The sequence below is a fragment of the Meriones unguiculatus genome, chromosome 3 (assembly GCF_030254825.1).
Source record: "Meriones unguiculatus strain TT.TT164.6M chromosome 3, Bangor_MerUng_6.1, whole genome shotgun sequence".
Classification (NCBI taxonomy): domain Eukaryota; kingdom Metazoa; phylum Chordata; class Mammalia; order Rodentia; family Muridae; genus Meriones; species Meriones unguiculatus.
The window spans coordinates 2,676,693-2,698,696 of record NC_083351.1 but is presented as its reverse complement, the minus strand read 5'-3'; the positions used below and the strand labels follow the sequence as shown (position 1 = coordinate 2,698,696).

Genomic DNA, 22,004 nt, shown 5'->3' with positions numbered 1-22,004 from the left:
CTTTGAAAGAAGTGTCCCTTCATGTTCTGTGGCTCCATGTCAGGCGCCTTTCGCAGTCACCATCACCGGAGATTCTCAACCCCGAGCTCACAGACTGGCTGTGTCCACCCTTTACACGGTGTCAGGGAGCTGAGAGCAGGGGTGTACTTTGTTTGGGGAAGCTTCAGACACGTCCTATTTATCAGTTATGCTCTTCACTTTCTTCCTAAGAATATTAATAATCATTTACCTCTAGTTTGCTTCAGACTAGAGTCTTTATGTTTTTCAGAATGAAGAAGCTTTGGCAAATAGGAAGAACCTAACTAAGTGTAATGAGGTTTTCTGAAATTCATCCATCCTCTCCTGTCGTTGGGAGGGGCAGAAACTAACAGGAAATGGCTGGTGAGCCTCCGCGGCCCCGTCCTGCCAGTCTCATCATCCAGAGTTACCTGCCCCCACTGCGAGGGTACGTGACAAGGACTGTCTGAAGCAGGAGCTTGTCTGTCATGAGACCTGGGTTTCACCGGGATTCTGTCTGCAGGGGAAAGACATGGCCACAGTTCGCTGTGCTTGTGTACGGGGAGTAGTCTTGTGCAGGGGAGGGGAGAGTGTGTTGGGGAAGAAACAGCTACCCTGGGGTAAGATGACCAGAGAGTAAAAGAGGTTACCTCAAAAGCCTGAGGACCTGAGTCCAATCCCAGGAACACACTGTGGAGGGAGAGAACTGACTCCGCACATGCCATGCATGTACACACACACACACACACACACACACACACTGACACACATGGCACACACACATAAAACAAATTCTTTTAAAGAAATTGCTACATCACCAATAAAAAGACATCTACAAGTCTTAAAGGCTCTTCAAGAGATAAATATCTCTATTGACTATTAAACCTTAATTAAATGTCTTTCTATTAATTGTTATTTATTTAAGGGACAGTAAGTGCCCATGTAAATCTGAGAGATCTCTCTGGCGGGTCTCTGCTTGCTGCTCGTGCTCAGGCGTTAATTATAAGAATCAGGGGATGCTTAGACTCAGAAGGCTCTCATCCCAGTGAGTGATGAATAGCTTGCCCAGCACACAGCAATGAGATCTTTAAGCATTTATCAGCGACTAATGAGGCTTTTTGCAGAGCTCTCCTGGTTTGGGTCTACAGAAAGTCACTGGAGGTGAAGCATGGTGCAGAGAGCTTGCTCTTGGCAAAGAGAACCAGCACCTAGTTCCACGGAACGCAGAGAGTCCTCGTGGTGCACGCAGCAGGGCAGGAGTGGTCGGGAAATGTGCTCTCTGAAGGAGCTCTTGGGGATCTACATTTTACACCTCATCCAAGATCAGTGTCCTGGGAGGCCTGATCAAAACTGTGGTGACGTTCCCACTCCAGGGAGGAGAGGATGCCAAGGGGAAAACACCAGGTCTGGAACAAATAAAAGCACAGTCCGTTCCCCGAGTTCTATATTCTTGTAAATGTCCGTGCTGCAGCTCCCTGCAAGAAGAGCTGGGGAGCCAAGGCCCTGGGACACTCAGGACTGGCCCTCCTGGAGCCTGGCTGTCTGTCCCCTTTAATAGGAGATCTTGCTACCCCTCTACCCCTCAGCCTGCCTAGCGCTTGGGGCTGGCCTGGGGTGAGCATAGGCACCTATCACAGAGAAGGGCTTGGTCTCAGACCCTGTGAGTGGTCTGCAGAGCAGAGCTATCTGTAGAGTGGCCAGTGTGACGCCCTAGAACCAGGCAGCCTCGGATGATCAGGCCTCACCACTGACAATCTAGACTGCCGTGGCCAAGTCATCTGCTTTCCTTCCCCCTCAGTTTCCCTCCTTGAAGATGGGCTTGCTGGGAGACTGAATGAGCTCCTGCACTTAAAAAGCATCCTTTCAGACATCTATGTGACAGTTGCCCAAGGACATGTGGCCTTTGGGCCTCCAGATCCCCCAGGGAGCGGTGGCAGAGGGGCCGCTCAGCATCTCCATGTCAACAGGGAGCGGTGGCAGAGGGGGCCGCTCAGCATCTCCATGTCAACAGGGAGCGGTGGCAGAGGGGGCCGCTCAGCATCTCCATGTCAATAAATCACACGGTTTCTCATATTCGACTTCATTATTCTTATTCTTATTGGTTCAGGATCTGACTCTGTACCCAGGCTGTCTTCAGTCTCCGTGACTGCTTGCTTACAGACATTAGCACCACGCCCACCCTTGAGGAATTTTGAAGCTATAACAGAGATGTGACGCCTACCCGACCCTGGGGATGCCAATCTTTGCCAGGCAACAGGAGACTCCACTGCTCTCCAGCCCCAGCTGATCTGGCACATCCAAGAGAGATGTCCACAGCCTTAATGGAGTGAACCGCGTTGGTAGACCACAGAACTGTACTCGTAGGATATGACGGGCTCCTTGTCCTGCCTGCTGGAAGGCTGTGCTTGCCACACAGGCTCGGTGAAGGCCTCTGCGGGAGGCTCATTTCCAGTCTAATCTAATTACATTCTCTTGCCCGCTGGCGGAACATGTTGGCTTTGGGACAGAGACTGGGGGCTGGAGATTTGGTTTGGACCAAACTTGCAATTCATTAGTGCTGGGATTAAGAACTGACCGATCCGTTCCCATGCTGGTGGCAGCTTCCTTGCTTCCTGCGGGGTGCCTGCTGGGCATAGAATGGCTGAGCCTTACCCAGCCCTCATTCCCCTGCTCTCCTCACTCGATCACCACAGAGAAGGTGAGCAGTGAGTCAGAGGAAAATATTTGTGGGTACCGTGTCCTAGTGTCCTATCTGAGAGATAGCATTATCACCTCATGGAAAATGATTGGATGCCTCTCTACAAGGGGCGTGTAGACCAGCTCCTTCTGCCCCTGACACTTGGGGAAAGCAAGACTTGTGTTACAGAGGAAAGGAAGGCAAACCGAGAACCCCATGGGCACTGCCCGCAGCGTGTGCAGTGTGGGCTTGCAGCTCCTGGTGAGGCCACGTTCACAGACTCAGACTGAAGCCATTTAATGTTAGCATCCGAGTTAATACCATCCACAGCAAGCCGAATGTTCCCAGGCAGCAGAGCGTGAAGAATTCATCCTGTTTGGGTGCCAGTTCTCCAGCTTCAAATTAGTAGCTGTCTCAACTCTTTACTTTCTTTCTTTATCATGTTATTTCTTATCTCTTATTTTCATATTTCAAGACTGTATTTGAATTCCACTCCTGCCCCCTCACGAGCCCCCGACAGGACTGTAAGCTGAAGATGTGATCCTGTGTGCTCAGCTGCTGCCCTGGTGGCTTCCTGCTGAGGGAAGGGATGTTGTGCCCAGAGCTTGTTTCTGAAGGTGATTCCAACTCGAAGCTCTGCCCAGGGCATCGCACCGAGCGGCTGCTACTGCAGCAAATCCTTCTAGCTACTCCCTCACTGAAAGCCTCGGCTGTGCCTCAAAGACCCGTGGTTCCAGCATCCACACAGGGGATGTCCTGGGAAACCAACTGTCTTAGAGGGGGGCTCCTGATACCCCCAAGCAGAGAGAAGGGGTGGGTGGGGACAAGGAGACAGGAAGGGCTTTCTGGCCCAGGACGATACATACCATGAAACAGACACATGGCGTCTGCCCTGCCCCCAGGAGGTAAAAAGCCTTCGGCCAGTCAGCAGGAGATTTCAAACCATTTCTCAGACACAAAGGCCACAGGGATGAGATGCCGGTCTGCAGAGGAGGATCTGTGGAGAGCAGAGAGGGCTGGTGTGGGTGGGCCTGAGTATGCCACATGGCAGGCAAACTGGGCAGCCTGCAGGGGGAGTCTCTTCTCTTGAGATGGGTCTCTAAGGGAACCGTTGCCTTGCAGGTCCACTAGCAGAGAGGAAGAGGATTCAGGTGTGGAGGCGGGAAGGTTGGCCACCCCTCAACTCTGGTGCTGGCTTTGGGGTGAGGCCAGAGCCAGGGTCTGTGTACCCACAGGCAAAGATTGAATACTTGCTATTGCACCTGAGAGAAAGGACAAGACCCAGCCCCTAACGTGTGTCCCTCCCGTTTCATCACAGAAACCAGGCTCCTGTGATGGTTAGCGTTAACTACCGATCTGACACAATCAGAATCCACCTGGGAGGAGATTCGCAGTGAGGGACTGCACCCGTCAGGCCTGTGAGCATGTCTGTGGAGGACTGTCTTCACTGTTACTGCTGTGGGGAGAATTCAGGCCATTGTGAGTGGCACCACTCCCGAGGCAGGGGACTCTAGCCACATAAAAGCGAAGGGAGCCAGCTAGCAGGCATGCGTGCATTTGTTTCTCTCTACTCTAGACGGCCACCGGCTGCTTTAAGCTCCTGCTCCTGTGAAATCCCTGCTTTGACGGACCGAAGCCTGGAATCAGAAGCTGAATAAACTCCTTTCTGACCCGAGCTGCTGGCTGTCAAGGCATTTTATCAAGCAACAGAAACACAGCAGGCCGCTACCATGTCCCAGGCATCAGGGTGGATCCTTCCAGGCTCTGTAGCAGGGTCGAGCGGATCAGATTGCCAACACGCCACAGCTGGACAGGGCCCTCCACATGGCATGGGCATGGTGTACCTGCTCACTGCAGCCAGAAGCACAGGAGCATAAGAACTGTGGTCACTCCAGTGCCAGAAGCCCTGAATGTCCAAGCCCCACCCTTACCTATAGGTAAAGCAGCAAGCAAGATGGAAGGAGGACAGTGATCCAAAGCTGACCTCCCTATGGCCACAGGCTAATGAGGCTCTTTGCACAGCCTTGGGAGGCCCTGGACAGTGTCCTTACCCTCTCCATCCAGCTGCTGACCACGGGGAGGGGCTTGATCCTTCAAGGACTATGAGCAGCCTGCTCACTGCCTCCTTTCTTTTTTCTAATTTACAAATGATGCATGGGTGCATAGTCACTTAAAAAAATAGCTTATTGATATTTTAATTTAATGCTGGACAAACCCTGGGCAGCTGACTCAGGGGTTTCTTAACCATTTCCAGAGATGGCCGGAGAAGTGTGTCTTCTTTGAGGAATCACCCATGAATAATAAAAGAGCATTTAATAAGAGATTCCAGCCCTGGAGTCTGTTTGGTATTTGCTGTGTTTCTGAGCTGGCTGCTGACATGTTATTGACGGAGTCTCAGAGACACTGACTGTGGGAGGGAACAGACATCATTTGCTGGTACTCCAGAGGGCAGTGAGTACCTGGCTGGCTTTGAATCCTAAGGCCAGAGGGCAGCTATTCAGCCTCCGGACAAAGTAGTGAGAGGGGCTGGGAATTTGTCTTTGTCACCGTTTGGGGGTCTGCTTCTGCTCTTCTTCCCAGGGGTGGCTACATCTCTGTGGATTTTACTTCACTGCTATTGTTTTGACAGGTCAGCTCTCTGTACTGGGCCCTGGGAGCTCTACAGAATGCCTGGACAAGATGGCAGTGCGTGGTTCAGCCACACAGAGCCTTGCAGAGTGGGTCACGGGGAGCTCACCGGTTTCCATTGAACGTGGACTTGAACTCCCCGGTCGAGTGCAGCGTCTCATCAGCATACACGGGCACGGATGCCCTGACACACTCGTGGGAACACTGCAGCGTCTCATTGTAGGCCGTGAAGATGTCCACGCTGCTGGGCACCCGGGCTGGGGTGAAGTCTGTCAAGTTCTGGCAGCTTTCCTCCTGCTGGTTCATCTTCCGCTGGTGGCTGTTCCTCCGGGTGTGCCCACTCGGGGCGCAGCTAGGAGAAGGAAAGAGAACCGGTGGGGGTGGGCTGGAGCATGCGTGCTGAGCTCTCCCGCACATCCACAGAGAAGCCCCACTGCCAGGCGTCATTTATGTTACACAGTAATTCCCAGCCTCTTCAGGAATATCAACCACAATCAAGTAATCAGAGTTTTTTTCAAATATAAAATCTGAATTTTAAATGTGGCCATTATCACAAGAGAGCTCAGAGGTGGGTGGTGGGGCTATGGGACCTTGCTTGCCTAACAATGTCAGAGACACTCAGTGGGCTGACTCGGTTTCTCTTGGTTGATAGTGCTCACTGTGGGAGGGCTGGGTGGGCCGGGGGAGGCCTGAAGGGACAGCCTAGGGTGGAAGGTTGCTTCACTGTTTGATCAGCTGAGCTCCTGGCTCATCCTGGCTTCACTGTTCCTGGCTTCACTGTCGGATGAGGGAGCTCCTGGCAGTCACCTCACCCGTAACACATCTAGAATCAGTGACTTGTGTTCATCCTTGCCAGAGTCTGACAAAGGAACACTCTCATGCAGTATGAGTTCCACCTCACACCCCCAGCAGCCGTGGAGGAGGGATTGGAACCCCACTACTGTCTTTGAGGAGATGTCATGTAGAACGCAAGGTGACATGGAGGCCAGGTGCCCTGTTTCCTGTGGTCCTCACTTTACTCCTGCTTCTGTTTCCCCAGGTGGGAGAGAAGCTCCGATCCCTGCTGAAAGTGAGCGTGAGGCAGAAGGCCCCCTGTCAGAGGGACTCTGAGGCCTGCTGGCCCTCCTCACCTGCCCCTGGCTGCTCCCCCAGAGTGGGGGCTTGAGCTGTCACGGAAGGGGATCACAAATCCTCTGTCCTGGGACGGTCATGGTGTTGCACCGCCACTTGCACCCACATGCACATGGGTCTGGAGCTGGGTACCTCTGCCACACTCTGGAGGGTCAACAAGAGCTACTTTGCTATGCATGTGTCCTGAGGCCACCTGCCTACCAGGTGCCAGGCCAGTGCAATGGGGTTTGTCCTGGGCTGTGTCCTGCCCCCTTGCTACCTACCATGGCTCCCTCACCTCTGGGTTTGTCTAGTTGCTGGAACCCTACTTCTCAGCCACATATACCTGAGAATCATGGGGCACAGTGCTCCACTGGGAAGCCGGAGCTCCAATATTCACAAACAACAGAAGCCATTCCAAGTGGCTGCGGGCAGATCTGAGCTCAGGTGCTATGGGCAGCAAGGAAACCTAGAAACTTCTTTTTCTTGGGCTGTGTCAGGTGTGCACACCCAGCAAGGCCAGCCTCAAAACAGGCTGCTTTACAGAAGGGAACAGGGAACGACAGCCACCAGGAGCAAGCCAGCAACCTACTTAGGGAGCAGAGAGCTTCTGCTCTAGAGGCGATGCCAGAGGTTGGCTGACCTCTGTGGAGGGCCTTGACCTTGACCTCAGTGGAGGGCTGGGTTCCAGGAGGGGTCCAGGCAGGCTGCTGTTGTTTCCTTGCCTTTCTGGGAGGTATGAAATGGACTGTGTCCTGGTGGGCAACATACACAGATACAGGAGAAACATATATCTTGGTATCCTTGCACAGGAGCAACACTGAGGGATACACTAGAAAGCAGGCCCAGCCGAATCCAAAGTGCTGGTGGCTGTAGTCAACTGGGACCCCTACTCCAATGGGAACACACTCTGTCAGCTGCCATTCAGGACTGGTCTGTGTTTTATTTGTGTATCCCAGCCATGAAGCTGAGGATGGCCCTGAACTTCTGGCCCTCTTGCCTCCACTTCTGAGTGCTGGAATTAGAGGCATAGGCCAACACACCCAGTGTTCTGGGAGCTGGGAAGGAAGCCAGGCTTTCATGCAAGCTGGGAAAGCATTTGGCCAACAGGGTTAAATTCCCAGCTTCTAGGCCTGGTCTTAAAAAGTTGGGGCTCTCTGTGCAGAGCTCCCTGGGTACCCCATGGCCCACCACTCCCAGGCCTTACCAATTTTTTAAGACAAGAGTTGTGATGAGTGCAGCGATGACCATGATGAGGGAGACGGTGATGGTGATGATCTGATGCACAGCCAGACCTGGAGGGGAGGAGACAGAGGTCAAGGTCAGCATGTGGGAGGGGCCAAGGCTGGAAAGGGAGTCTCCATCCCCGACCTCTCGCTTTCCCACTCTCAGTGTCTCTGGCCAAGGGTAGTTGTGCTCTGTGCCTGTTGCCTTTAGCTGCTCTCAATTAGCTCTGCCGAGATTCCCAAGCCCTCCCTCCCTGGCCTTGCATGAAACAGATGTTCTACTTCTCCATTCTAGAGCCATGGGCATGGGGGAGGGACTGCTGACCCAAGTGGTGCCAACCTGGCCCAGCCACGACTTCCAGAAGGTGGGTTCCCAACTGCAGACCCTGCAGGCAGTCTTCCCTGGGTTTTCTCCTGTCCCTAGGATCCTCCCTGATCCCTCACTGCCTGCAGAGTTAGTGCACACCAGTGAAAGAATGTGGGTGGGGTGGGGCTTCTGCCACCTGGCCTGGAAGCCCCATCCCTCTCCCCAGTGAAGAACGACAGTGAGCAGGGCCATGGAATTGACAGGATGGGGACAGATGGGCAGGGCCACCTTAGAGGTAGGATGGCCAGAGCCTAAAAGGCATTTGCTGACCCTGCAGACAGGTGGCCAAGCTCATGGTTTCTCCATCATCCCCTTCAGTGCTCCCAATCAGTGATTCAGGGTAGAGGGGAGAAGACAGAAGACAGACAATAGCTCCGGCCTCAGGTTCCATCCTGGGCCACATTCCTTTTGGGCCTTATCTGTCACAGCCTTCCGGGGACAGGGGAATAAGGAGTTTCCCCAGCTGACTTGACTCTGCAGCCAGAGTGATCTGCAAAGTACACAGTGCTGGCTCTTCCCTGATTCTGGTAAACATGGGACCTGAGCAGAGACCAAGGAAGCCTGGGAAACCTTCAGGGCAAAGTATCTTCCTCCAAGGGCTGATGTCTTTGGTATGCTCAGGCCCTGTCCTGTCTCTACCTGGCACTGCATTCTAGCACCCACTCTATAGACTCCAGATCTTCACATCTGGTAGGTCTGGGTGTTAGGGTACACGTTCCCACGTGGCAGACTGCAGTGCTCAGAGGTCCTGGCAGCCTCCCAGAGACCGTTACACAAGCAGATGCTACTTCCCTGCTAAATGTGATCATCAAGGGAGACTCGTTCATGAATGATTCCAAGTTGGCAAGGCCAGAACACATGTCCCAATTCCGCACCTCCCCCTCTTCTGTGACGAATTGCCATTTGTCATGAAGGATTCCCATTCTGGTTCACAGGGGGAGCATCGCTAGGAAACAGTGCAGCTGACACAAGGTTTCACTGCCACCCACCATTTTATCTGCTGATTCAAGAGCCACCGGGGTACTTTTTTTTTTTTTCTGTGCTGCATGTTGGTAGTGGCCATCTCAACCACCGTGGCTGCCCTTGGAAAACAGTGGTTCCATACCACCTGCTTTGAAGCTGTAGCTCTCACTGCTCATTTGCCTGTGGCTTTGCATACACCTGTGCTCAGTTCAGGGCACTTGCTGTAGACCTCTGGTTGAAACTCCTACTACTCAGAGACCACCATTCAGTGTGCCAGTAGGGTCAAAGCCAGCCACTTTAACACTGCTGGAGCTACCTTCAATCTCTCCAGTAATGGAGTACCTACCAGCCCACGAGTCTTTGTTGCAGACACTGAGAACCATCAAAGATCTTGCAAGAAGGGGAAGAGCTGAAAAGGATGGGAACCCAATGGACAGCCATGGAAAGGGTGTTGCTCGCCCACTGTACTATCATGCTATTTCCACAAATCTCCTTAGCACAGTCAAGAGGTAGCCATGTCATTCTGAAGACTGTATGCTGACCCTGACTTGTGCATATGGCAAGGAGGAGGAGGGAACTGATGATAAAGACAGTGGTGAGATGATGATCGTGGTAGCTAGAGCAGTGCTGATGGTATTGATTGGGATGGTTGTGGTGATGGTGAGGACAACCAGAGTAATGGTGATGATGTTTTTAGTGGCAATATGCTGCTGCCGCTGCTGCTGCTGCTCTGTGATGATGGTAGAGGTGATGGGGATGAGGGCGAGATGATTGTGGTAGTGATGGTGAGGATGGTGGTGATGATGATGAAGATGGTAGTGATGATGGTGATGATGTGAAGATGAGGGTGGTGGTGATGGTGGTGGTAGTGATGGTGAGGATGCTGGTCATAGTTATGGCAGTGGTAATGATGAAGATGATAGTGATGATGGTGGGGCTGGTGATGTTGGTAGTGATGGTGAAGATGGCAGCAACAGTGATGATGATGGTAGTGGTGATAAGGCAATAGTGATGGTGATGCTGATGATGGTGGCAATGGTAAGAAGGGCCATGGTTACAGAGACTGTACTACTGATGGTGTTGATTTTGGTGTCTATGTGATGATCGTAATGATGGTAATCCCAATAGTGATGGTAATGTGACATTAATATTTAGGTTTTGGTGGTGATGATGATAGTCACAACCGTTATCATAACTCAAGTTCTTACCATTACCCTCATTATCAGCATCATCCCGTCACAACTGTCGACATCACGGTCGCTATTGCTGACATTAGCACAGTGACAATGGCCATGAGATGAAAAGGATGGTGGCAGTGATGATCACAGACACACACTCAGCAAGTGGCAGCTGTGGTCAGTGTGCCTCTTCCCCCTGCAGCCCTGGCCATACCTCTGACTGGTAGAGTCTACAGTTACTGGTTTTAGAAGGGAGCACAGCTTTGAGAATCTATGTGCCTTCCTCAGATCAACCAGGACTTGTTGGCCCCAGCATCAATTGTATTGCACAATCCTGGAATGTCTTGGTTAATCTAAGTATTGTCTTGATGTGCTTTCTTTCTGCTTCACTACCAGAATCTAGCTGCTCTTCCCTTGAAAGCCTGAGAGAAAATAAGCTCATATGTCCCCAGAAAAAGATCCTCACATCCACTACTCCCTTGGTGGGAAGACTCCGAGGACAGTGCTCTAGACCAATGCCAGGGCCTTAAAGCCACTTCCTGATACTACAATTCCCATGGCAAGAACTATCTGTTTATTTTTGGGGTGTGAATATGACATGGTCTACATCAAAGCTACAGAACTTAATGGTGGGAGAAAGGACAGATAGAAAAGAGCAGAAGGCATAGCTGAGTGGCAGGCAGCAGCAAGGACTCTTTCACCCTAGAGGTGGGGCCCTCAGGGGCAAGGAGAATACCCCCATAAGGACAACAGACTCTGCTGTCCATTTCTAATGGTCTGCGGGGCCAGAAGAGACTCAAGGGGAGCCCTCAACTCTGACCTCCTTTCTTATTCCTGAGAGAATTCTTTCATTGAGCTGACTATCGGCAGATGCCTGAGTTCACAGAAGAGGTCCAAGAACAGAGGCATCATCCATGTTGAATTTCTCACCACCTTCCCTTCAGATGAAAATGGAAAACACCAATTCTGTTCTTAACGGTGAAACAGACAGAGGCCCATAGAGGGCAACGTTGACTCAGGGGCCCTCCTCAGTGATGGTTCTGAGTACAGAATAGCAGCCTCTGAATGAAGGCTCTGTGAATCTCAGAACTCCCCTAAAAGGGCTCAGATTATCACCATCTTTGTGTCTGTGTCCGCCCCCCCCCACACATAAAGCCTTGCCCAGCACATTACAACAATGGCCATACGTCATATTGCTACATTTATTACTAAGAAGTAAACGAGGGAAATAGGAACAAAGGAGCTGGTGGGCTTCTGTCAACTTGACACAGACTAGAACCACTTGGAAGAGGAGCCTTGTTTGAGGAATTGCCTCCATCAGACTGGCCTGCAGGCAAGTCTGGAGTTCATTTTCTCGATTAACAGCCATGCCTGGGCAGGTGACTGAGTGCGTGAGGAAGCAGTCCGAGCAAACCATGGGGAATAGACCGGTAAGCAGTGTTACCTCATGTCTGCGCTTGAGTTCCTGCCCGACTTCCCTCCATGACGGACTGCAAGTCGTTGCGATGAAAGAAACTCTTTTCTCCCCAAATGGCTTTTGGTCATGGTGCTTTACCATAGCAATAGAAACCCAAACTAAGACAAGTGTCAAAGCCTAGTACACATTTAGACTTTTTTCTTGAGAATTTCATACATGAGTTCTTTATTTATGTAACTTCCACTTCTTCCTCCCCTACCCTTCCTGTGTCCCCCTTTCCCTCAAGTTCATGATGTCTCCTTCTATGATCACTACTGTTATACACACACATTCATCCATCCAACAGCCTACTGAGTACTTTCAGTATGTCTCATATGTACATGTATTTCGAGCTGACCACTTGGGGTTGGATGACCTCTTTGGAGTGTCCCTGGAGCAGCTTCACTATCCTCTCAGCCGCCATTGATTACTCGTAGTTTTTAATCTAGGGGCCCTGAGAAACCTCGCCTAACACCTTGGCCTGCTGCCTGGGGCTGTCATTGCGCAGGTTGTGTTTGAGTGGCCGTAGTGTTGAGGTAACGTGGGTGCAGCTTCTCTGTCATGTCTAGAAGACGCTGTCTAGCTGCCAGCTCCTGCACTGGATGCAAGGGCTACGAGAAGAACCAACAGACCCTACAATTATGACGCTTGGACAAAGTGCAAAGAACATTTTGGGGAAGCAGTTTGGATTATGGAAAACCTACAAGGATGCTTGGCCTTTTCCTCCACTGGAAGGCTGTCTACTAAGTAGAGACAGAGCCAAGTGAGACGTTCTGTGACGGTTACAGAATCTACGCTTTTTGACCTAATCTTCTCCAGGAGTTCGTCACTCATCTCCTGAAGCTACCTGTCTTCAGATAAAGCTATTGCAGGCAAACATTTTCTCACAAGGCAAATGAGAAATACTTCAGGCTTTTTAGAAGGTGTAGTATGTGTAGTCAGCACGTATCATGTATATTAGTATATTAATATTATTTTATTATAATAACATTATTAATATTACTGTAATAAAACACTACTATTTTATTGGTATAGTATTAATCATAATTATTATGTACATTCACTTTGCATTACTGTGATAAAATGCTGGAAGTAGCTAACTTTATAAAAAGAAAAGGTTTATTGGGTTCTTTTTTGGAGGGTCAAGGATATGGTACCTGAATCAGCCTAGTTCTGGTAATAGCTACATCACCTCATGGTGGATAATAATGGTTAGAGACTATACAAGAGACTCAGGAGACATATGCAGGGTCTTGGATCTCATCATCTAATTTGAGGGCATGTGCCCCATGTTCTAAGTATTTTCCCTTAGGCCTCAACTCTTGAAGGCCCCAGCACTTTCCACACCATTATCCTGAGACCAAGTCTTTAAATGCAATGGACCCTTGGAGGCACTTAAACTGCACCCCAAACATACCTGCCTTTGTACTAGGCTCTGCCACCAAGATGCAAAACCCACCATAGATAACATGGAAAAAAGCGCTAATTGTGTTTCATTCAATAAAATTATATATATATATATATATATATATATATATATATATAATATATGTATATATAAACAGCTACCATATTGTGTCCACGGACAACAGTTTTCAGAATCTCCACTGAGGTAACAGCCAAAGGGGGTTTTACTTGTAGGTTTAATGAAAGTGTTTAACTATTTTGAATGATGGGCTAAAGCTAAGGCTCTGTGGTTCAAAAGCCTAGACTCTTGCCCTCCCCTCACCAAAGGGTCATTGTCTGCCAAGGTTCTCATTGGCCACCGTCTGGAAACACCCACTGCCCTTTGCTTGACAAAGCCAGGCGTCTGCCCAGCAGCAGTACTTGCTGTGCTGGTTTGGGTCTGCCTGCTGTGCAGCAGTTTGACAGTAGACCACTTTGCATGATGGGTCTCTAGAGAACTCAGTTTGACAGGATCCTTGATTTTTGGAAAATCAAAACTCGGAGAGAAATTGACCAATTTAATCCCTTCAGTGGCACTCAGAAATATTTCAGCCACATGTCTGTCTGTCTAAACTCTCTCCACACTGAGCCTCCATCTTGTTACTGATAGGCTGACCAGATCACAGTGCTGGCAGAAGGCCGGCTGTGTCAGTAAGCTTTGTTAAGTGTGAGGACCTGAGTTCGATCCCTAGGTTCCACACACAAAGGCTGAGCTTGGCACTGTGTGGTTTATTCCCAGTGCAGGAAAGCCAAGACAAGAGGAACTCTAAGCCTTGCTGACCAACCACTATAGCCCCACCCCCAAACTGCAGAACAATGACAGAGTTGCCTCAAAGGAGGCACATGGCATCTTGAGGATGACAGCAGAGGTTGTCCGGCCTTTCATATATGTACCTATGTGTGCATTCATGTGAATACACATGTAACATACACATCTATAATTTTAAAATTAATATTAAAAGCCTCTTAAAAAGACTCTCCAGGTCTTATAGTCATTGTGTGGAGACACCCTCATCACAATGCTGTCTGGAAAGGCTTCTGCTGCCGTGTGGATGTCAAACTCCCCGACGGAAACCCTCCAACCTTGTCCTTCCTTGTCAGTGTCTCTTGGCCCTTATGCCTTGAATCAGTTCCCTCCAGCTAAGTCCCTGGTGGCCCCTAAATAACAAGAGCAGGGACATCTGCCCCATAAACCCACTGACCCTGTACAAAACAATCCTTGAGCTGTTCCCGCTCCAGCTGTCAGGCAGGCTGTGACCATCTTGACAATAATGTCACCTCAAAGAAATATACATTCCCTAGACAAAGTTTTTCAAAAGCAATGAACTTTCTCCCCTCCACTTTCAAGGTCAATACTGAATTGCATCTTCTAACTCTGGATCTGGATGTGGCCCTGGGGCTCCAGAGCATACAGTGTGGGGATACTTGCTTCCCTGTGCTGACAGGTGTTATTGTTCCTGCTAATTTAGGGGCTCTTTCTGCTCCTGGTAATTGCCACTGTATACTAATGTGCTAGGAATCAGCTGCCATGCAGATAATGAAAAATTATACCTAGAATAATGGATGGGGACAGATGGATTACCAAGCTCCACATCAATCAATAGGGCTTTTATGGTTATATTTGTGGTGGTTTGTAATAAGATCTGGCCCTGATGATTGATGGGGAAGTTGGTAATCCATCTTTGGGTCTGAATGAGGTCTTATTAAAAGAAGCCGAATCAAACATGGGCCATTGTCTGTGGCAAAAACAAACCCATCATGGCTTTCTCTTCCAGCATTAGAGGGGGTGAGCAGTACACGTGGCTGTCAAGCGTGGATGAAGACAAGAGCGATGGCCTTGGAATTTGCCAAGGCATATGGATGACATTTCTGTGCTCAGAGTAGCTCATTTGGCATGCAGGAGCTCATGTACCTATATTGTACCGATGTTCAGGTGCAAAGGCCCAGTGGCCATTGGGAGCAAGCCAGGCTTCCTTGTAGGGGCTGTTTTGACAGGTGAAGGGTTACATGGGACATCCGAATGTGCCAGTTCTTGAACATTCACAGAAAAATAAGACCACATGCTTTGATGGCAGGAATGCAGAGATGCAACTGTGAAGCCTTCAGAGGAGTGGGTCTGAACAAACATAGCAAACAGGCACAGAGATCCTTAGGGGATGTGAGAGAACTGGCTCATGAGGTTGTTGGGGCCAAGAAATCCCACCATCTGTCAACAGCAAGCAGAAGAGCCAGCACTTCCCATCTTGTTGTTCTGTCCCAGGTCGAAACCTAGAAGCAGTACTCATGGGGAGAATCTCAGTTCCAGGCTAAAAGCCTGAACATCAGACAGGGATGAGTGGCTGTCATCAACAGAGCCCAAAGGTCCATGGGCCTAAGAGATCCAGCACCATGCATGTGCAGGAGGAGAGAGATACTGCCCTGGCATTTCTGGTCCACTGGCACTCTCAGCCTATTAGTGGGTGACAATGGTGTTTACAATGGTGACAGAGGATCTGGACTCTGTCTACTTATATGAACACTGAAGTATTCCAGAACTAACCAGAAATATTGTTGTACTCTTCACCGAGCCAAGTCAACACAAAGAATTCATCGTCACCTTAAATGATAGTCCTGCTCAAAGCACTTCAAGCCGAGACGATGAAGGTGGCCTTCATTCATAAGAAAGGTCTGCAGCCTAGGACAGGGTCACACTCGAAAGGGAAGACTCTTCTGCCACCTCATTGGTTTTGCTTCATCGCAGCAGCTCAGTGAAAAGGGGGTCCTCAGAGGACCACCCGGAAGGCTCTCAGCTCCACGTGGTGCAGTGACCATCAATAGATGTCTAGTGGTATGTTGATACAATCGTTGTGGTGACAACTGAGGCGGAGGGCAGTGGTTCTGTCGATCATCCCACAGTGCACAAGCCCACCCCTTAAAGGAGGGACTGACATGAAATGACTGTAGCAATAAAGCAGGAGGAGAGAAACGTCCTTCAACCATATGTTTGTGGCCTCAAAATTCGAGCTTTCTGGTCAACCTCCCCACTTCATAATTCTCCCTCCAGGCTCTGCCTTACTGGTAACAAGGTGGCCTGGGAGAAGGGACACGATGGTGGCAGAGCATGCTAAAGCATTTTTCGAGGAGAGTTAATTCATGCTCAGCCTGCTGCAGCACCAAGTGCATTGGGCAGAATTCAAGGATATTAACTCTGCACTATGAAGTTTGGGGTCCTCATGATCACCCAGATTTAAGGAATTATCCAGGGAGACTCATGGCACTCAGAAAAATCTTGCATGTGCAATAACAGCTTATCACAGGGCTGGGATGTCGCTCAGTCTATGGAGGGCTTGGTTAGCATGAAAAAGCCCTTGGTTTGATCCCCCACACCACATAATGCAGGGTGGTGCACACATGTACTGCAATAGAGCAGGAGGTCATACGTTCAAGGTCGTCCTTGGTTATGTAGCAAGTTTGAGGCCAGGTTGGCTACAACTCTAAATAAATTTATTTTTAAAAATAGCTTTTCTGCCGGTGGTGGGATCTGGTGAGGAGTTGCTGGCTGCTGAGGGAGGAAGACTAGCTCTTCTTTGGACATGGACACGACACTGGAAGGTTGTCTGTGCCTCCATGGACAGCCCTACACCCATGTACATGGGAGCAGTTCTAACTGAACTCAATGAGTTACAAATAACAAGAAAAAAAGAGGCATGAAATTAGAAGAGAGACATGGTGGGGGCACTGGGGAGAGTCAGATGGTGGGTGGTGTTGGACAGCTATGAGGACACAGTTCATGATCAGAAAAGGAAATATCATCCAGGCCTGAGGTGAGAGCAGGCGTCAGTATCCAGATGTCCCTGCCCAGCCAAGGAGCCAAACTGCTTCCAGAAGCCATCGGTGACATGTTGTTGGGGATTGGTCTGCTGCTATGTGCATTCAGATGCTAAATTCTAGGTCCCAAGATCTGGTTGCAGTCCAGATGAGTATATTCTCATGTACACCAAACAATGTTGTGTAAACTTTGTGCCCTGGTTATCTCTGATTGATTAAATAAAAAGCTAGACAGACTGTAGCTGTGCAGAAGAGAGGTAGAGAGAGTTTCAGTTCTCAGACTTGGGGTCTCAGGTAGAGGCTGTGAGAATAGAGAAGGAGAAAAAGGTAGCATGGGCCATGAGCACATGGCCATGAAGGATGGTTTGATGGAGCAGAAGCACAAAGACAGGAACAATGTGGCAAGTAATATTGGGGTACATGGCTGGGAAATAGCAAAACAGCATGGAGGGTTGATATCTGCCCAGCTCCAGTGCGTATTATAAAACTAGTAAGTATCTGTGTATTTTATTTGGGAACTAAATGGTATAAAGTGGGGTAGAAACCCCTCGTAGATAATTAGAAGTGAAAGGGAGCACAGCAACACCCCCCCAAAATATTAATTCCACATCAACGTGTGGAGTAGCCATGATAGATGGTACCCTTAGCTCAGTGTCCATCAGGTCGATGTGGTTGTCTGCCTGCCTAGCCAAGCCCCCGGGAAAATGAAAGCAATTCTACCAGGCAGGACATCCTTGGCTTGGAGATCACATTAGGAACTTAAATCAAGGACATTTCTCGGGGTGGGATGAGGCTGTACTGCACACACAGCTAAGGCAAAGCAGCTGACCCAAGCCGGCTCACTCCAGAGCCAATCTCCCCACATCATTCCTCAGGCCCTTGAGGAATGACAGTCTCTCCTCGACCAGGGACCAGCTCTGGCCACAGTGCTGTGACCAAGTGACAGTTGCAAATGACCAGCAACTTTGTGCTATCTGGGACTTCAACAGGGACCAGAGGTTGCTCTTGTGCTGAGTTAATTCTGGGTGGGCCACATGAGTGAATAAATTCCTCTGGCTGGAAAGAATTTACACTTAGCATTTCCTTTTAACTTGAGAAAAGCTGGCTCCACAGACAGGAAGTGTGGAGAGATGGGGACTTACCTGGGCCAGAATGACCACACCCCAACCAGCTCCCAGTCCCATGGAAGGCACTGGGCTGTTATTCCTTCTCAGAGCCACATCCTGGTCATGTTGGGCCACTCCTGCTGCTGACCCAGCTGCCTTTTGATAGGACATGTCTGGAGGGCAGAAAGCCCACAGAACTCACTGGCTGAAGTTTGGTTTGTCTTTGCAGTTGAAAAGTGCTTCTCAACCTTTCTAATGCTGTGACCCTGTAATATAGTTCCTCATGTTGTGCTGACCCCAATCACAAAATTATTGTTCTTATTGTTGTTAGGGATTCACAGGGTTTCTCTATGTAGCCATGGCTGTCCTGGAACTCACTCTGTAGACCAGGCAGGCCTTGAACTCAGAAATCCACCTACCTCGCCTCCCAAGTGCTGGGATTAAAGTCACGTGCCAGTATGCCCAGGTTCATAAAATTATTTTTGTTGCTACTTCATAATTTTGCTGTTGTAATTAATAATATAAATATTTTTAGAGACAGATTTTGGCCAAAGGGGTAATGACCCACTGGTTGAGAAGCCCTGCTTCAGAGGTTGTCCTGGATAGTATTTTTGTCAACTTGATACAAGATAGATTCATCTGGGAAAAGAAAATCTCAGTTAAGGAAATGCCTCCATCCATCCGACTGCCTGTGGGGTTGTAGATAAGCCTGTGGGGTTATTTTCTTGATTAGTGGTTGATGAGGGAGGGCCCAGCCCACCATGAGAAGGCAGGTGGTCCTGGATTGTATAATAAAACAGGCTGAGCAAGCCATAGGGAGCAAGCCAGTGGGCACTGTTCCTCCATGGCCTCTGCTTCAGTTCCTGCCTCCAGGGGCCTGCCTTGAGTTCCTGCCCTGGCTTCCCTCAGTGATGGACTGTGATTGTAAGTTAAATAGGAGTTATTTTCTCCTTTTTCTCCCCAAGTTGTTGTGGTTAATACTTCATTACAGAAAAAGAGGAGCATCTTTAGAGGGTCCCCACCCTGCTGATAATGTCACATCCCCCTGAGCCTGACTGGAGCCACCGCATCAATGGCTCCTGAGACAAGATGGCAGACACTGAGACAGGACTTTTAGCCCATGGGCAGGGCTTCTAGCCCACAGCCTTCTGTGGCAGGTTGGAAGGTGTTCCCCCACATAGGAGCCAGGCCTTCTACATAGCCATCCAAACGCACCTCATCTCAAACAGGGTCTCAGTAGTCTTGATTCCCTGTGGATCTTAAGACCAAATCAACCCTTATTCAGAGTCAGTCCCAAATCCATAGCTGTTGTCCTCATAAGGGACAAGAGAGGAGAGGTACAGAGAGTCATTGCAAGATGAAGGAGAGCTTAGAGTGATCCAGCCATAAGCTGAGCAATGCTAGGAACCACCAGACAGAGAAGAGTTTTCGAGAGTTGACTCCCAACAGGATGTTGGACCTCTAGAGCAGGGAGGAGTTGAGGATTTTTTTTTCTTTCAGTGCTGTTAACACCTACTTCTCAGGACAATGCTGGGAAGCTACACACTGTGCTGACTGGTGAGCTAAGTGTAGGATGGTCCATGCAGAGACAGACATGGACTCTCAGCCACATCCAGTGCACAGGTCCTCACGAGCAGCTGTTCACCCACAGGGCTCTGAATCTGCCTCTAGTTCCACACCATGACCTCTAGGGAGGGCGAAGATAACAGGCAGGGTGACATATGCTTGCAACCCCAGCTAGGGGAAGCAGAAACAGGCGGATCCCCTGTAATGCACAGGTCAGCCAGTCTAAACCAGCTGGTGACTTCCAGGCCAAAGAGACCCTGGCTCAAAGGGGGGGGGGCGTTTTCCTAATGATGGCACCTGAGGCTGTTTTCTGGTATCTACAGGCATGTGTGTACATGTGCACATGAACATGCCAACAGGTACACACACACTCACACACACAAGATTTTTAACGTGTTTGTTGCTGTCCCCTGAGAGGACCCTAGAGCTCCAGGGTGGACACTGGTGGGACAGGAAGGGAGGGAGAGGCAGTGTCTTCTCCATCCCCCTCCTATTGCATGACCAGTCTAGGCAGTGAGTGCTGGCAAAGCTTCAGCTACTCTTAAAACCAGAGGCAGCGCCGCCTTCGGATCCAGTTCGTTGGCTCTGGAAATGGGTTACACCGACAAGCCAGGCTCATCCGTCTGCCGTGCTGACCATCACGGGCTGCAGCCTGGCAGAGAAGTAGGGACTGGGGCTGGCCCAGTTGGAGGAGACTTGGTTCTGCTGGCTGCCTAAGATGTGGGGAAGGAGTCTGGCTGCTGGACAGGCAGTGTCCTCCCCAGCAGGAAGGCCAGTCACTAGGGACACGAAGACCCTGCCGAGGGAGGGTTACACCAGAAACTTCCAGCACTTCCAATCACGAGCTGCTCATCTCTCTGGAGAACGGACGCAGCTGACTGATAGTTCCGCGTGAGCTCAAGAGCAGATATGGAAATGACCCGCTTCTCTCTCTCTGAACTCAGGCAGCCTTTGAATCTTCTACAAAGGAGGCAGCTCCAGAGCCTGGCTGGGCAAGCTGGCCTTGAAAGGTGCTAAGAGAAGATTAGGAGAGGCAGTCACAAGGAGGGAGGGGACACCACAGAGAGGGCACCACAAGGTTCTCTTCAGGCTGGGAAGCATCGCTTAATGGAGTGAGAGTCACAGACTAGGCAGACATCTTCCAGGGCCAGGCCCCAGGCTCTGGAAGCCATTTTTGACTTCTGAAAGGCCACTTTTAGACCCAGACCCACCCCAACAGCAGCCAGCATGTCTTCCCAGAGGCACTTAGCCCCCCACCCCAGAGGGACCAGCGTCCTTCCCAGCACCGGCTGCTTTAACCCTTTAAACACAAACAGGCCAGTCTTGTCAGGGAAGGTAGCCCCTCCCAAAGTCAGTGCACCTCTGTCTCCAATGACCTCTCAGAAGGAGTTCAGGGCCCAGAGTGAGGGTGGAGGAACCAACGGAAGCTGGCCATACGGAGGCCTGCAGGCACACGGCAGAGTTGCAAAGGACAGTGACTACTCACTCTGGTTGTGGCTTTGGAAGAGTCTGCACAGAGACAGAAATAGCACATGCCTGGTTCAATGCAAGACTGTTGGAGAGGACCCTCTGAAGAGATCGGGTCCAGGCAGAAGGACCCATACTATGGCCATCAGGAAGCTCTGGGCTGCTCAGTGCATGTCACACACTGTGCGGTGACCCCCGAGAGCATCGTGTGACGAAGCTTGGTGCGAAGGGAGGCAACCCGTTGGAGCACTCCCTTCTTCCTTGGGTGAATCCCCTGGTGGATTTCTGATCTCATGGTATGGCTGTGTGTGGCTGAAGGAGGCCGTTGTTGGAGAAATTAGGTGATTAAGGATGCAGCTTTGAAGAGAATCACCTATCTACCCTTTTCCAGTCACCCTTTGCTTCCTGAGCACCACGCAGGAAGAGCTGGGCCCTGCTGGGTTTTCCCTCGGCAGTCACATCAAAAGGAAGTCATGGGCCCGTGATAGACATGCACTCCTGAAGTGCATGACACTTGAAGGCAGGTCTTTGGGAGGGCACGCATGGTGGCATCAGTGCCCTGGCGGGTCGGAGACGGCACATTTGCTCTATCTTGCCACATGAGGCCCTCTGTCACGGTATGGCTCAGCCGGAAGGGCCTACGTCAGAGGCTGTGCCATGCTTCCCAGCCCCCAAGACTGTAAAACAAATGAACTCCTATACTTTATAAACCTTCTGATCTGAGGCAGCAGAAAATAGATTAAGATAAAGGCAGAACAGTGAACTTGACCAACTTTGGAGCGGATTCAACTCCCACTCCAGGCTGAAACCAGCCAAATCTCAGAGCTTGCAAGCTGGTATCTGGTTCCGGGCACCATCGGCTCTGCCCTGGGTTTGCAGCAGGAGGGGAGGTGAGCCTGTCTTCAGACAGATGCTGTTCAGTGTATCCTGGAGACCCAGGTCATTCGTGAGAACGGTTCTTCTGCACCCAGACTGCAGGAGCCATCCCAGCACTGAGCAGCCTGTGGCAT

The 22,004-nt window shown here is 50.3% G+C and overlaps 1 protein-coding gene across 1 annotated transcript in view; it reads right to left on the bottom strand.

The window, feature by feature from the left end:
- Nucleotides 1–22,004, bottom strand: part of Ajap1 (adherens junctions associated protein 1) — a 106,075-nt gene that overhangs the window by 5,294 nt on the left and 78,777 nt on the right. The window contains exons 3-5 of the mRNA XM_021654893.2: nucleotides 7,620–7,707; nucleotides 5,412–5,654; nucleotides 3,541–3,671 (exon numbers count right to left, since the gene is read on the bottom strand). Of these exons, the coding sequence (XP_021510568.2) occupies nucleotides 3,599–3,671; nucleotides 5,412–5,654; nucleotides 7,620–7,707 (404 nt within the window). The 3' untranslated portion in view covers nucleotides 3,541–3,598. The remainder of the gene's footprint in view (nucleotides 1–3,540; nucleotides 3,672–5,411; nucleotides 5,655–7,619; nucleotides 7,708–22,004) is intronic.